At 28.7% G+C, this 13774-nt stretch overlaps 1 protein-coding gene across 1 annotated transcript in view; it reads right to left on the bottom strand.

Annotated features, from left to right (window-relative positions):
* Positions 1-13644, bottom strand: part of LOC135123443 (nuclear protein localization protein 4 homolog) — a 48880-nt gene extending 35236 nt beyond the window's left edge. Inside the window, exons 1-5 of the mRNA XM_064048082.1 lie at positions 13535-13644; positions 13120-13374; positions 12885-13069; positions 3581-3981; positions 3195-3521 (exon numbers count right to left, since the gene is read on the bottom strand). Of these exons, the coding sequence (XP_063904152.1) occupies positions 3195-3521; positions 3581-3981; positions 12885-13069; positions 13120-13374; positions 13535-13555 (1189 nt within the window). The 5' untranslated portion in view covers positions 13556-13644. The remainder of the gene's footprint in view (positions 1-3194; positions 3522-3580; positions 3982-12884; positions 13070-13119; positions 13375-13534) is intronic.
* Between the last annotated feature and the right edge of the window lie 130 nt (positions 13645-13774).

Raw genomic sequence — 13774 nt, 5'->3', positions numbered from 1 at the left:
ACGAAAAATCGAGAAATTCACACATTTAAAAACTGGAAAATCTTAAATTTAAACAATAGAAAAATTGAAAAATTAAAACATCACAAAATCGAAATACTGAAAAATCCCAAAACTGAAACATCGAAAAATTGAAAAACCAAAAATTAAAAAATTAAGAAATCGTAAAGTCGAAAAATTGAGAAATCGAAATCTCGAAAAATCAAAAAATCGATTAATCGAAAAATCGAAAATTTAGAAACGCCAAAAATTGAAAAATCTAAAAAAAATTTTAAAAAACTGAAACATCGAAAGCTTGCCTGGAGAAATCAGAAAATGAAAAAATCGAGAAATCGAAAATGTCAAATTTGAAAAAAACGAAAAACTAAAAAATCAAACGACTAGAAAGCGAAAAATCGAGAAATCTAACATTTAAAAAATCGAAACATGAAAATATCAAAAATTGAAAAATTCCCTAAATAACCAAAAAATTTGAAATAAGTATTAAAAAATAATAAAAAAGAAAAACTATAAAATAAAAAACACTAGAAAGCGAGAAATCGACAAATCTAAAATTTAAAAAATAGATAAATTGAAAAACCGAAAAATTACATCGAAAAACTGAAAAACTGAAAAATCGAGAAATTGACAAATCCCAAAACATCTAAAAATTGAAAAAAAAATGGAAAAACTGACACATCGAAAAATGGGAAAACCGAGAAATAGAAATTGAAAAACTGAAAAATATTGAGAAATCGAGAAGTCAAAAAAGTAAGAAATCGAAATATGCCCAAAATCGAAATATGTATTTAAATTTAAAAAAATCGAAAAATCGAAACATCACAAAATCGAAAAAGTAAAAAATCGAAATACTGAAAAATCCCGAAACTGAAACATTGAAAAATTGAAAAACAAAAAATTGAAAAATCGAGAAATCGGAAAGTCGACAAAAATTCAGAGATCGAAATGTCGAAAAATCAAAAAATCGAAAATTTAGAAACGCCAAAAATTGAAAATTTTAAAAACCGAAAAATCGAAATCCGAAATGTCGAAAAATCAAAACATCGACCAAACAAAACATCTACGGTTTATAAAATCGAAACATGAAAATATAAAAAAATTGAGAAATCGAAAAAACCAAAAACTAAAAAATCAAAAACTAAAAAGCGAGAAATCGAAAAATCTAATATTTAAAAAATAGAAAAATTTGAAAATCGAAAATTAAATGGAAGAATTGAAAAATCGAGAAACTGAAAAATCCCGAAACATCGAAAAATTGAAAAAAAATAAATGGAAAAATGGGCAAATCGAAAAATCGCAAAACCGAGAAATAGGATTTGAAAAATTGAAACGTTGAGGAGTCGAGAAGTCGAAAAGTTAAGAAATCGAAATAGCCCAAAATTGAAATATTTAAACTAAAAAAAAAAAAAAACAAATCGAAAAAATGAAAAATTGAAATATAGGAATCTTGATAAATCGAGAAATCGAAAAATTGAAAAATCTTAAGTTTACAAAATAGAAAAAACGAAAAACTGAAAAATCGAAATGTCGATAAATCAAAATATCGATTAATTGAAAAATCGGCAAATTAGAAATGGCAAAAATTGAAAAATCGAAAAGAAATTTAAAAAACTGCAACATCGAAAACGTGAGAAATCAAAAAATTGAGAAATTCAAAAATCAAAAAAATCGATCAATCGGGAAATTGAGAAATAAATCGAAAATTTAGAAACGCTAAAAATTGAAAAATCGTCAAACTGTAACATCGTAAAATTGTTACTCAAGTTTGTTTTTTTTCCTCCAAAAATCTCGATGTATAGGATAAAAATTCAACACGGTTTCATAAACCACAAGTTCAGGATTATGTTACTTTTAATATTTATGTACTATTGTAAAATTAAATATACATACAGAATTACACAGACGGCTTTACAAACAGACAAACGGAAACGGGAACCGATTTTTCCGTACGTAGGGGTCATGAATCGTCGAGAAAACATGGAAGTAGCCAGTCGCCCGATGGACTCAATTACAATAATACTTCCTTAGCTTACGCTCGCGAAGTAAGAAGTGGCATGTATTTTTAAGTGACACGGCAAATTTTTGAGATGACGTAAGCAATGTATTGGCGGGGATGATTAAATTTTTATTCGCGTCTTGCGATGTTTATAATACCAAAATGCACTAAAAATGTAGAATAACTGCTACAATTTCGGCAATTATTTGCTAACAAATATTTAAATCAAGTGTTATCAAGCTGAAAATTTTCCATTAAGAAGCAATAACATCGCCATAACAACGGATATGAGCAATAAAAGTTGTGGAAAAATTAACTCTTCAATTGTTCTACAAGGTTATTTTTGTTTTTGCTTTTTTTGATTATCTCGATTCGTAAATATTTCATGAGTAGTATATATCTATAATCTATATCGGAAAACTAAGAAAACGAAGTCAAAAATAGAAATAACGCATTATTTTATAAACTACTTTGCAAACTTTTAGAAATCGAATCAGGTAAAAAAATGTTTGTGTTTGTGAAAATTAATTGAAGAAGAATCTCTTTACAGGTAAGCAAGCAACTTTATTTATTTTTGTGGAATTATTTATGTTTACTTTCAACAAAGTAATCTTTAATAATCGTCAATTTTGAAAACAGTGACTAATTCTCAAATTCGTATACGTAAAAAGTGGTTCTAAAAATATCCATATAACAGTTAAAAGTCGGACGCTCTCACTTCATTTTTCACAACATGTTTATTTTGAAGAAAATTAAACAAAAATTGAAAAAGTTAAAAATAGACACTGGAGTACAGCAAAAAATTCCAACGACGTTTTTTTTCCAAAAAGAATGTGTTTATCTCTTAATGAACTCTGCAACGATATTATGTAAGTGAGTACATGTTTTTAAAGTAATATCAACGAAAGTGGAGCCTGAGGATGAAGGTAAATTTAATTTAAATTATGCAACATTCCCGCACTAATGTTATTAAAATATAAACTGTAATTAGCATACTCTGTATTTCTTCCATTAAAAATTATGATTATCAAATATGTAATTTCGCAAATTGAATATTTTTTGCTTTGAGAGGATCCCATTTAGATAAAATCAAGGCTTTCTTAATTTCAGCGCAATTTTATACCGGTTGCACTTATTTGTTCTTTCAAAGCGAATATACAGGATGTTTCATTTGGACTGAGTTATTTGATAATTTACTTACCAGTGACACAAACAGTGACAAACTTCGAGCCAAAGTACCCCCCTGAAGCGTATTTACACGGATTAGGGTGCAAATTCTGGAAATGTCCCGCCATTATGCATTCTTCAGACGACAAGAAATGGCTATTGATGTGCCTCAAGTGCTTCACCGTCCCCTTTTGCACATCCTCCGGTATGAGATCAGTAAAAATCCACCCAACGCGTCTCAGCCCCAAACTTCTAGCTAAATCTTCAACTAGTTCTTCTTTATCGTCGCGTAGAAGACGAATTGAGTCACGGCCGCTTTCTTGCGGCGGCTCGTAGATGGCCACCACGTTAGCTCTTATTCCTGTAAAAAAAAAAAAACAACAATGACTTTGCCAAATAAGTCGGCTTTGTCGAACGCACCTAAAGGCACATCGTTGTGAATTTCGTAATTTCCATACAAAAACCCGATTCTCTGATGTCCCGTCGAACGCCAATAGTTCAAAAACCGCTCCACCAGATCTTTGTTCTCGAAAGCGACGTTGTCCACGTGACGATACACCTGTCGGTTCAGGGTGATAGCGTTCGGCTGGCACTTGGAGCAGATGCCCTTGGGCCATGGGGGGTGGTCTTTGCAGCCGTTTTTGATGCGACAGGAGATGTCCTCGAGGGCTAAGAATTTACCCTTGTCTACGCCTGACGTCATCTTCCTCAAGTACGAATGGAAAGAGAGGTGCTTCACATTGTGCTCGCGCAAGTAAGCTTCGTCGAACGGCTCCAGAGCCGAGCAGTGGACACAGCGAGAGTTAGTGTTGTGGCGACACCTGCGGAATTGATTTTACTGTAGTATTTATTACACAACTATCAAAAATACTATGGATTTTACGTGCCGTGAATGCCACATTCAACAACAAAAATTAATATTGACGTCACGTTTCATTATTTTTTAATCTGCACTATACCTGAATTTTTTTAATTGATTTCGTCAAAGTTGTGACGTCAGCAAGAAAATGAAAAACGACTTATACATAATCCCTTAACTCGACTTTGATATATTTTAGGTTATGTTTTCGGTGTAATGATAAATTTTGTCAATTAATATTTATTTATCACTTAAAAATAGAGCAGAAAATGATGAATCCCCCCCTTCCTTAGTACCATACGAAACAATATACTAAGGTACCACCTTAGTATATATAATACCTTGTTAAAAAAATATAGTTACTTATACACAATTTTTCTGACCTCTGAAGTGTAAGAAATGCCGCTTTGTCTCAGGACATAGTGCTAGTTCTTGCTAAGATAAGACTGATTTTGGAAAATGAGATTCCTTTAAGAAAGTATAGGGTTGGTGGGCGGGGCTAGTAGCTGCTGTTTTTATTATCTTTTCTTCTTCTTGAGGAGACAATTTGCTGCGTGCTTAATTGTCGCATTCTTTCGATGTACATATAAACATAAACAATTGAAGTTAAGTGTGTACTAATAATATATTTTTACTTCAGAGACGAGGGAAGAGCTGTCTAAATAACTTTAGACCAATTTTTTGCGTTTAAAAGAGCAAGTCTTGCAGGCGCCTAGTGTTTTTTTTAATATAAAAAAATCTTCGGGTTCTCCTGTGCTTTGTTTTTAAAATATGTACTTTTAAAAAATCTTAAATATGTGATGTTTCGTTTTTCAAAATATTGTCAAAACCGAAAAATTGAAAAATCGGGAATTTGAAAAATCTAAAAAATTGAAAAATCGGGAATTTGAAAAATCTAAAAAATTCAAAAATTAAAATATCTTATAGATGAAAATGTTGAAAAATGTAAGTTTTAAAAACTCGCAACATTTGGAAAAATCGAGTAAGTAAAAGATCAAAAAAAAAAATCAAATCTTGAAAAATCCCACAATTGAAAAATCTCCAAAACTTAAACAGAGAAATCGAAAAATCGGAAATTTAAAAAATCGATTAATCGAGAAATTGAGAAAACGAAAAATCCAAAAATTGAAAAATCTAAAAACGAGAAGGCAAAAATCGAAAACTTGAGAAATCGAAACAAGAGAAAAGTGAAAAACCTAAAATTTTAAAATTTAAAAAATTGAAAATATAAAAAATCTGGCAATCAAAAACTTCAACAAATCGAAAAATCAAAAAACTGAAACGTCAAAAACTGTAAGATTTAAAAATTCGCAACATTTTGAAAAATCGAATGAGTAAAAAAAAATCAAAAAATAAAAAAAAAACAGGAAGTCGAAAAATCTAATAATTTAAAAATCGAAATACATATTCAAAAATCCCAAAATTGAAAAATCCCAAAACTTAAGCAGAGAAATCGAAAAATGGAGAAATCGAAAAATCGGAAATTTAAAAAATCGATTAATCGAGAAATTGAGAAAATGAAAAATCCAAAAATTGAAAAATTGAAAAATCTAAAAACGAGAAGGCAAAAAATCGAAAGATTGAGAAATCGAAACAAGAAAAAAGTGAAAAACCTAAAACTTTAAAATTTAAAAAATTGAAAATATAAAAAATCTGGCAATCAAAAACTTCAACAAATCGAAAAATCGAAAAACTGAAAAATCGAAAACTGTAAGATTTAAAAATTCGCAATATTTTGAACAATCGAATGAGTAAAAAATAAAAAAAAAAAAACAGAAAGTCGAAAAATCTAATAATTTAAAATTCGAAATACATATTCAAAAATCCCAAAATTAAAAAATCCCAAAACTTAAATAGAGAAATCGAAAAATTGAGAAATCGAAAAATCGGAAATTTAAAAAATCGATTAATCGAGAAATTGAGATAACGAAAAATCCAAAAATTGAAAAATTGAAAAATCTAAAAACGAGAAGGCAAAAAATCGAAAGATTGAGAAATCGAAACAAGAGAAAAGTGAAAAACCTGAAATTGTAAAATTTTAAAAATCGAGCAATCAAAAACTTCTACAAATCGAAAAATCAAAAAACTGAAAAATCGAAAACTGTAAGATTTAAAAATTCGCTATATTTTAAAAAATCGAATGAGTAAAAAATCAAAAAAAAAAAGTAGTCGAAAAATCTAATAATTTAAAAATCGAAATACATATTCAAAAATCTCTAAATTGAAAAATCCCAAAACTCAAACAGAGAAATCGAAAAATCGAGAAATCAAAAAATCGGAAATTTAAAAAATCGACTAATCGAGAAATTGAGATAACGAAATATCCAAAAATTGAAAAATCTAAAAACGAGAAGGCAAAAAATCGAAAGATTGAGAAATCGAAACAAGAGAAAAGTGAAAAACCTGAAATTATAAAATTTAAAAACTCGAGCAATCAAAAATTTCTACAAATCGAAAAATCAAAAAACTGAAAAATCGAAAACTGTAAGATTTAAAAATTCGCTATATTTTAAAAAATCGAATGAGTAAAAAATAAAAAAAAACAGGAAGTCGAAAAATCTAATAATTTAAAAATCGAAATACATATTCGAAAATCTCTAAATTGAAAAATCCCAAAACTTAAACAGAGAAATCGAAAAATTTAGAAATCGAAAAATCGGAAATTTAAAAAATCGATTAATCGAGAAATTGAGAACACGAAAAATCCAAAAATTTAGAAAAGCCAAAAATTAAAAAATTGAAAAATCTAAAAACGAGCAGGCAAAAATCGAAAGATTGAGAAATGGAAACAAGAGAAAAGTGAAAAACCTAAAATTTTAAAAATTGAAAATTTAAAAAATCGAGCAATCAAAAACTTCTACAAATCGAAAAATCGAAAATCTGAAAAATCGAAAACTAAGATTTAAAAATGCGCTATATTTTGAAAAATCGAATGAGTAAAAAATCAAAAAAAAAAAAACAGGTAGTCGAAAAACCTAATAATTTAAAAATCGAAATACATATTCAAAAATCCCAAAATTGAAAAATCCCAAAACTTAAACAGAGAAATCGAAAAATCGGAAATTTAAAAAATCGATTAATCGAGAAATTGAGAAAACGAAAAATCCAAAAATTTAGAAACGCCAAAAACTGAAAAATTTAAAAATCTAAAAACGAGAAGGCAAAAAATCGAAAGATTGAGAAATCAAAACAAGAGAAAAGTGAAAAACCTATAATTTTAAAATTTAAAAAATTGAAAATTTTAAAAATCGAACAATCAAAAACATCAACAAATCGAAAAATCAAAAAACTGTAAGATTTAAAAATGCGGTATATTTTGAAAAATCGAATGAGTAAAAAATCAAAGAAAAAAAAGGAAGTCGAAAAATCTAATAATTTAAAAATCGAAATACATATTCAAAAATCCCAAAATTGAGAAATCCCAAAACTTAAACAGAGAAATCGGAAAATCGGAAATTTAAAAAATCGATTAATCGAGAAATTGAGAAAACGAAAAATCCAAAAATTTAGAAACGCCAAAAATTGAAAAATCTAAAAACGAGAAGGCAAAAAATCGAAAAATTGAGAAATCCAAACAAGAGAAAAGTGAAAAACCTAAAATTTTAAAATTTAAAAAATTGAAAATTTAAGAAATCGAGAAATCAAAAACATCAACAAATCGAAAAATCAAAAAACTGAAATATCGAAAACTGTAAGATTTAAAAATTCGCAATATTTTGAAAAATCGAATGAGTAAAAAATCAAAAAACAAAAAAAACAGGAAGGCTAAAAAGCTAATATGTAATTTAAAAATCGAAATACATATTCAAAAATCCCAAAACTTAAACAGAGAAATCGAAAAATCGGAAATTTAAAAAATCGATTAATCGAGAAATTGAGAAAATGAAAAATCCAAAAATTGAAAAATTGAAAAATCTAAAAACGAGAAGGCAAAAAATCGAAAGATTGAGAAATCGAAACAAGAGAAAAGTGAAAAACCTAAAATTTTAAAATTAAAAAAAATCGAGCAATCAAAAACTTCAACAAATCGAAAAATCGAAAAACTGAAAAATCGAAAACTGTAAAATTTAAAAATGCGCAATATTTTGAAAAATCGAATGAGTAAAAAATAAAAAAAATAGAGAAATCGAAAAATCCAAAAATTGAAAAATTGAAAGATTGAGAAATTGAAATAAGAGAAAAGTGAAAAACCTAAAATTTTAAAATTTAAAAAATTGAAAATTTTAAAAACTTAAACAATCAAAAACATCAACAAAACGAAAAATCGAAAAACTGAAAAATCTAAAACTTTAAGATCTAAAAATTTGCAACATTTTGAAAAATCTAATGAGTAAAAAATCAAAAAAAAAAAAAACAGGAAGTCGAAAAATCTAATAATTTAAAAATCGAAATATGTACGTATTCAAAAATCCCAAAATTGAAAATCCCAAACCTTAAACAGAGAAATCGAAAAATTGAGACATCGAAACATCGGAAATTTAAAAAATCGATTAATCCAGAAATTGACAACGAAAAATCCAAAAATTGAAAAATTGAAAAATCTAAAAACGAGAAGGCAAACAATCGAAAGATTGAGAAATCGAAACAAGAGAAAAGTGAAAAATCTAAAATTTTAAAATTTGAAAAACTGAAAAATCTAAAACAGTAAGATTTAAAAATTCGCAATATTTTGAAAAATTGAATAAGTAAAAAATCAAAAAAAAAAAAAAAAAATACAGGAAGTCGAAAAATCTAATAATTTAAAAATCGAAATACATATTCAAAAATCCCAAAATTTAAACAGAGAAATCGAAAAATTGAGAAAACGAAAAATCCAAAAATTTAGAAACGTCAAAAATTGAAAAATCTAAAAACGAGAAGGCAAAAAATCGAAAAATTGAGAAATCGAAACAAGAGAAAAGTGAATGACCTAAAATTTTAAAATTTAAAAAATTGAAAATATAAAAAATCGAGTAATCAAAAACTTCAACAAATCGAAAAATCGAAAAACTGAAAAATCGAAAACTGTAAGGTTTAAAAATGCGCTATATTTTGAAAAATCGAATAATCTAAAAATCGAAATACATATTCAAAAATCCCAAAATTGAAAAATCCTAAAACTTAAAACAGAGAAATCGAAAAATCGGAAATTTAAAAAATCGAGAAATTGAGAAAACGAAAAATCCAAAAATTGAAAAATTGAAAAATCTAAAAACGAGAAGGCAAAAAATCGAAAGGTTGAGAAATCGAAACAAGAGAAAAGTGAAAAACCAAAAATTTTAAAATTTAAAAAATTGAAAATTTTAAAAATCGAGCAATTAAAAACTTCAACAAATCGAAAAATCGAAAAACTGAAAAATCTAAAACTGTAAGATTTAAAAATTCGCAATATTTTAAAAATCGAATGAGTTAAAAATTAAAAAGAAAAACAGGAAGTCGAAAATTTAATAATTTAAAAATCGAAATACATATTCAAAAATCCCAAAATTAAAAAATCCCAAAACTTAAACATTCAAAATTCGTGAAACTGACAAATCGATTTAAGTCGAAAAATTGAAAAAACTGAAACGTTGGAAAATTGGAAAACTAAAAAATCGAAAAATCGCGAAATCCAAATATCAAAAGATCGAGAAGTCGAAAGATCGAAAACTTGAAACGGAAGTGGCTAAACATCGAAAAATAGGAAAATTCAAAATTGACAAATTTGAACTCAAAAACGATAAACCGAAAAAGTGAAAAATCGAAACATCGAACAACTGAAAAATGAATTCCGAAAAATTGAAAAACCGGGAAATCTAAAAACGAGAAGGCGAAAAATCGAAAGAAAACCATTAAATCGAAAATTGAAAAATCGGAATATCGAAAAACTGAAAAAGTAATTCCGAAAAATTGAAAAATCGAAAAATTCAAAAAATCGAAACAACAAAAAAGCAAAAAATCTAAAATTTAAAATCGAAATATTGAAAATTTAAAAAATCGAGCAATTAAAACATCAACAAATTTAAAAAGTCGAAATTGTCAAAATCAAAAATTCGAAGAGTGGTGAAATTTAGAAAAAATATAAAACTTTGAAGGGCTATATCTTCAACATTTGGACAAAAGAATTTTTTTAATTATTTTTCTCTGCTCCATAAATGGTCCCGAACAACGTGTCGCGAATTTTTGAACCCTGTATACTTGTGATTTATCAATACCCTCATAATTTTTAAGTTTTCAAGAAAAAAACATAATAAAATTGTATATTTTTCAATAATAAGACCGATTTTAGCAGGAATACCTAGAACCTCAAAAAAACGGGGTCCCAAAATTAACTCCAAAACAAGTCAGGTCAGAATTTTCTAAAAATAGAACACCACAAATTGTTTTAAATAATTTACAAAAAAAATCTCCATACACTCTGAGTATCCAAGAGTCTCCCGAATTAAAAAAAAAAAAAAACAACACTGCGGCACTCAAGACATTTTCAAATTCATAAAACACCAGATTCCTTTAAATCTATCCGAAAATAAAACACCAGGGGACCTAAAATTAACTGCGAATACTTTAAACGTAGAGTTTTAAAAATTTTGTCAATTTTTGATACGTCGAACATTTTTAATTGGTTACTCAATTTTTGCTGACACCCGGTATAATCAGTTCTAAATAATAAAAAACATTAAGTCATTAATGAACCCAAGGTGAATTTTCCATGAAAGCGTTAACAGCGATTTTTACAAATATTAATTTTAGTATTCGATTTAAATCTAAGACAGTCAACTAATCGATAATATAAATCCCAAAAATCACCTGTGTAAACGTTTCGTAAAAAATTAATTTATACAGGGTGTTTACTAAACATGCGGCTAAAATTCAGGGGGTTATTCCTTGGATTATTTTAAGATTTTTTTGTCCTTTAACGATTTTCAAAAAGACGATTTGTTTCGGAAATACGGGGCCACAAAAGTAAAGTCAAATTACAGTGTACTGTGCAGGCCTGCCCAATCCCCAGACTTGAATCTCTTGGATTTTTTGAAAAAGTTAGGTAGTCATTCTCGGCAGTTTTTGTAGATATGAATTAATAAACAATTTTTTTTTCGAAACGTTTTATCGTCTTGTATCTTCAAATCAAATTGTGTTTCCGAAAATCATCCAAGGACAAAAAATCTTAAAATAACCCACGGAAAAACCCTTTATATTTTTGTCGTACATTTAATAAACACACTGTACATCTGAAGTTTAAATTTTCATTTTTTTTTTATTTCTAGCAAGTACTCGCTCCGCCCACCCAGCCTTTTTTTCTTTGAAGAATAAGTCATCTGCCAAAATCAGTCTCATCTTGAAAAGTACTAGCACCCTGTATAAGTAATTCTAAAAAATATTAATGGAATGATAAATTACAATTACAAATTTATCATATTTTGCACATTTTAGACAGGATTTATTTGGCAAAATTTCGAGATGACGTCATCAAATTTTAGGGGGGGGGGTCGATAATCTTAAAACGTTTGCAAGGTTTCAGAACATCCGGATTTGTAATTCCAAAGGTTAATTGTAAAATGTTATTATACAAGTTTGAATTTTTTACAAAAACCTGGATGTCTAGGGTAAAAACTCAAGACGGATTCATAAACTACAACTACTACTTTCATGAAAGCGCCCTATAATGAAATTATGATTTAAACCCGCCAAAGTGCCGAATCAATCAAGTCAAAATTTGTAACATTATCATGGGTGGTTGTTTTAAAATGAGATTAGTTTATCTTTCAAAACACGTAACACGTAATCATTGTCAAAATATATTAAATCGTTGGTATAGTGTCAAAGTTAATTAATTTTGTCACGAGTGACGTCATCAAATTTTGAGGCGATATAATCATTAATTTTGAGATGTACAAGATAACGCTAACCGTAATTCCTCTGTCCAACATTTTTTAAAATCGTAAAAATAAAGCCAATTAATTAAAAACGCTATTGCTTCAATAGCGTTTTTAGGGTATATGTTGTAGCAAACATTTCTTTCATAACTTCTTTGATAACGTTATCAGCATATAATTATTTCAATTATTTATAAATATGATGGAAAATTAGTCATCAATAAACGAAACTAAACACTTTTTTCATTTCAAAGATCTACCAACACACTGAAAATACACGTGGTAAAATTTTTTACAGTACACAAATGAGTCACTTATTTGTACATCAGTTAACGAATTGCAACATTTTTCTCAGTATAATATGTACACATTAAATGTAATCTTGTTTTTTATGTTGTTCCAACTTGATTCCAACATATGTGGACTTTGTGGTGACAACACTGTCTGAAATAACTTAATTATGTTGAAGCATATACTAAAATGGTCATTTTTGAGAGAAAAAAAAACACAAAGGCCTCCATTTTAATATGCTACACATCATGTCATTAAACCAAGCTTTTACCGCATAGGATAACAAAAAAAGATGTTGCTTGGAAAACATAATAGGCTTTGATTTCAATTTGGCGCAAACGATACACGACCTTACGTGACATTAAATTGAATGTAAAAAAAAAACAGACGTATGGATAAAATTTGATTAACGGTCGTAATTAACCTCAAATTGTGTATCACTGAACTTTTCACAGATACAATTTCTCCCTTAAATGTACACAATCTTGAGTAAATTTTCCACTTGTTATTACATCAAATAAACCATACCTAATTGTATGCACAAATAATGTAGTGGGCAGTTATTTTACCTTGTATGGTGGCTTTTTTTAAATCATCTTTGTCCAAATACAAGCCTTAATAAACAAAAGTTCCTAAATAACCCTTGGCACCAATCAAATGTCAAGGATACTCCAAGTGACAAGTGTCAATACTTGCTGATATTTAAATGTCAATTTTCACAAAATCCACCCCTCACACTTACAATTTCGGGTCTTGCTTCCTCTGGACCTTCCCATCGAGCTTTGATAACTGCAAATCGACAGGATCCTCCTTAACAGTACTCAATTTACTGTTTACACTTAAACTGCTACTTGGTCTTGAGTTGCTTATTCCTGAACTAGTAGACGTCGACGCAAGAACAGGCTCACCTGAGGGCGTATTATTACTCTATAAAATAGAACATTGAGCCAAATTTCCCACGATCTGTCCTTACTCACTGAAGTCGTGGGGAATAAAACCGCGCCGTTGAGGGGCTGCAGATAAATCATGTCCCCGTGTCGCAGCCCTGCGCTTGCAACGGTGCGAGACTTGCTGCTCGCAATCTCATTTTTCTGGTTGCGCTCCTTGTACAGGGCGAAAGCGAAACTGCTCAAGTCGAAAGTGTCATGAACTCGTTCGAACAACCTGCAAGTCGAGTCTGAAGAGCTGACTTCTATCCGTTTTGTGCCCTCGGGAGATTGTACCCTTAACAGCTGAAATAAAAAAAATCGGTTTGTCTTTGTCACTTGTTTCGGGATTTTTTTAAATTTTGAGGTTAGGACGGAAATTTCCGATTTGGGGCTGAGGTAAGGTTTTTAGTGGGGTAAGAGGCAGTTTAAAAGGGGGCTTTTATACAGGTAATAACGGGCTTACTATTGCTTTAGCTTTGGACATTGTAAAAAATTCATGTATATTTTTATAAGCTTAGTCAGTACTATTTCAAGTCGAATTGTCAATTGACAGACTTGCCAATGGCGCAGGACGAAAGTTACTAGATGACTGGACACTTTAAAATCTTTTTAAAATTTTGAAGATAATTTAAAAATTGGGAGTTTCCGCGAAAAATGAGTCAGGAATTTAAAATTAGTTTGTAGAAAGTTGTCGTTGGGACGG

This window comes from Zophobas morio, unplaced genomic scaffold, assembly GCF_036711695.1.
Source record: "Zophobas morio isolate AGI-343-1 ecotype UQ-CSIRO unplaced genomic scaffold, CSIRO_AGI_Zmor_V1 ptg000006l, whole genome shotgun sequence".
NCBI classification, from domain to species: Eukaryota; Metazoa; Arthropoda; class Insecta; order Coleoptera; family Tenebrionidae; genus Zophobas; species Zophobas morio.
Note: the sequence above shows the minus strand (reverse complement) of the source record. Positions and strands in the feature narration are given on the sequence as shown.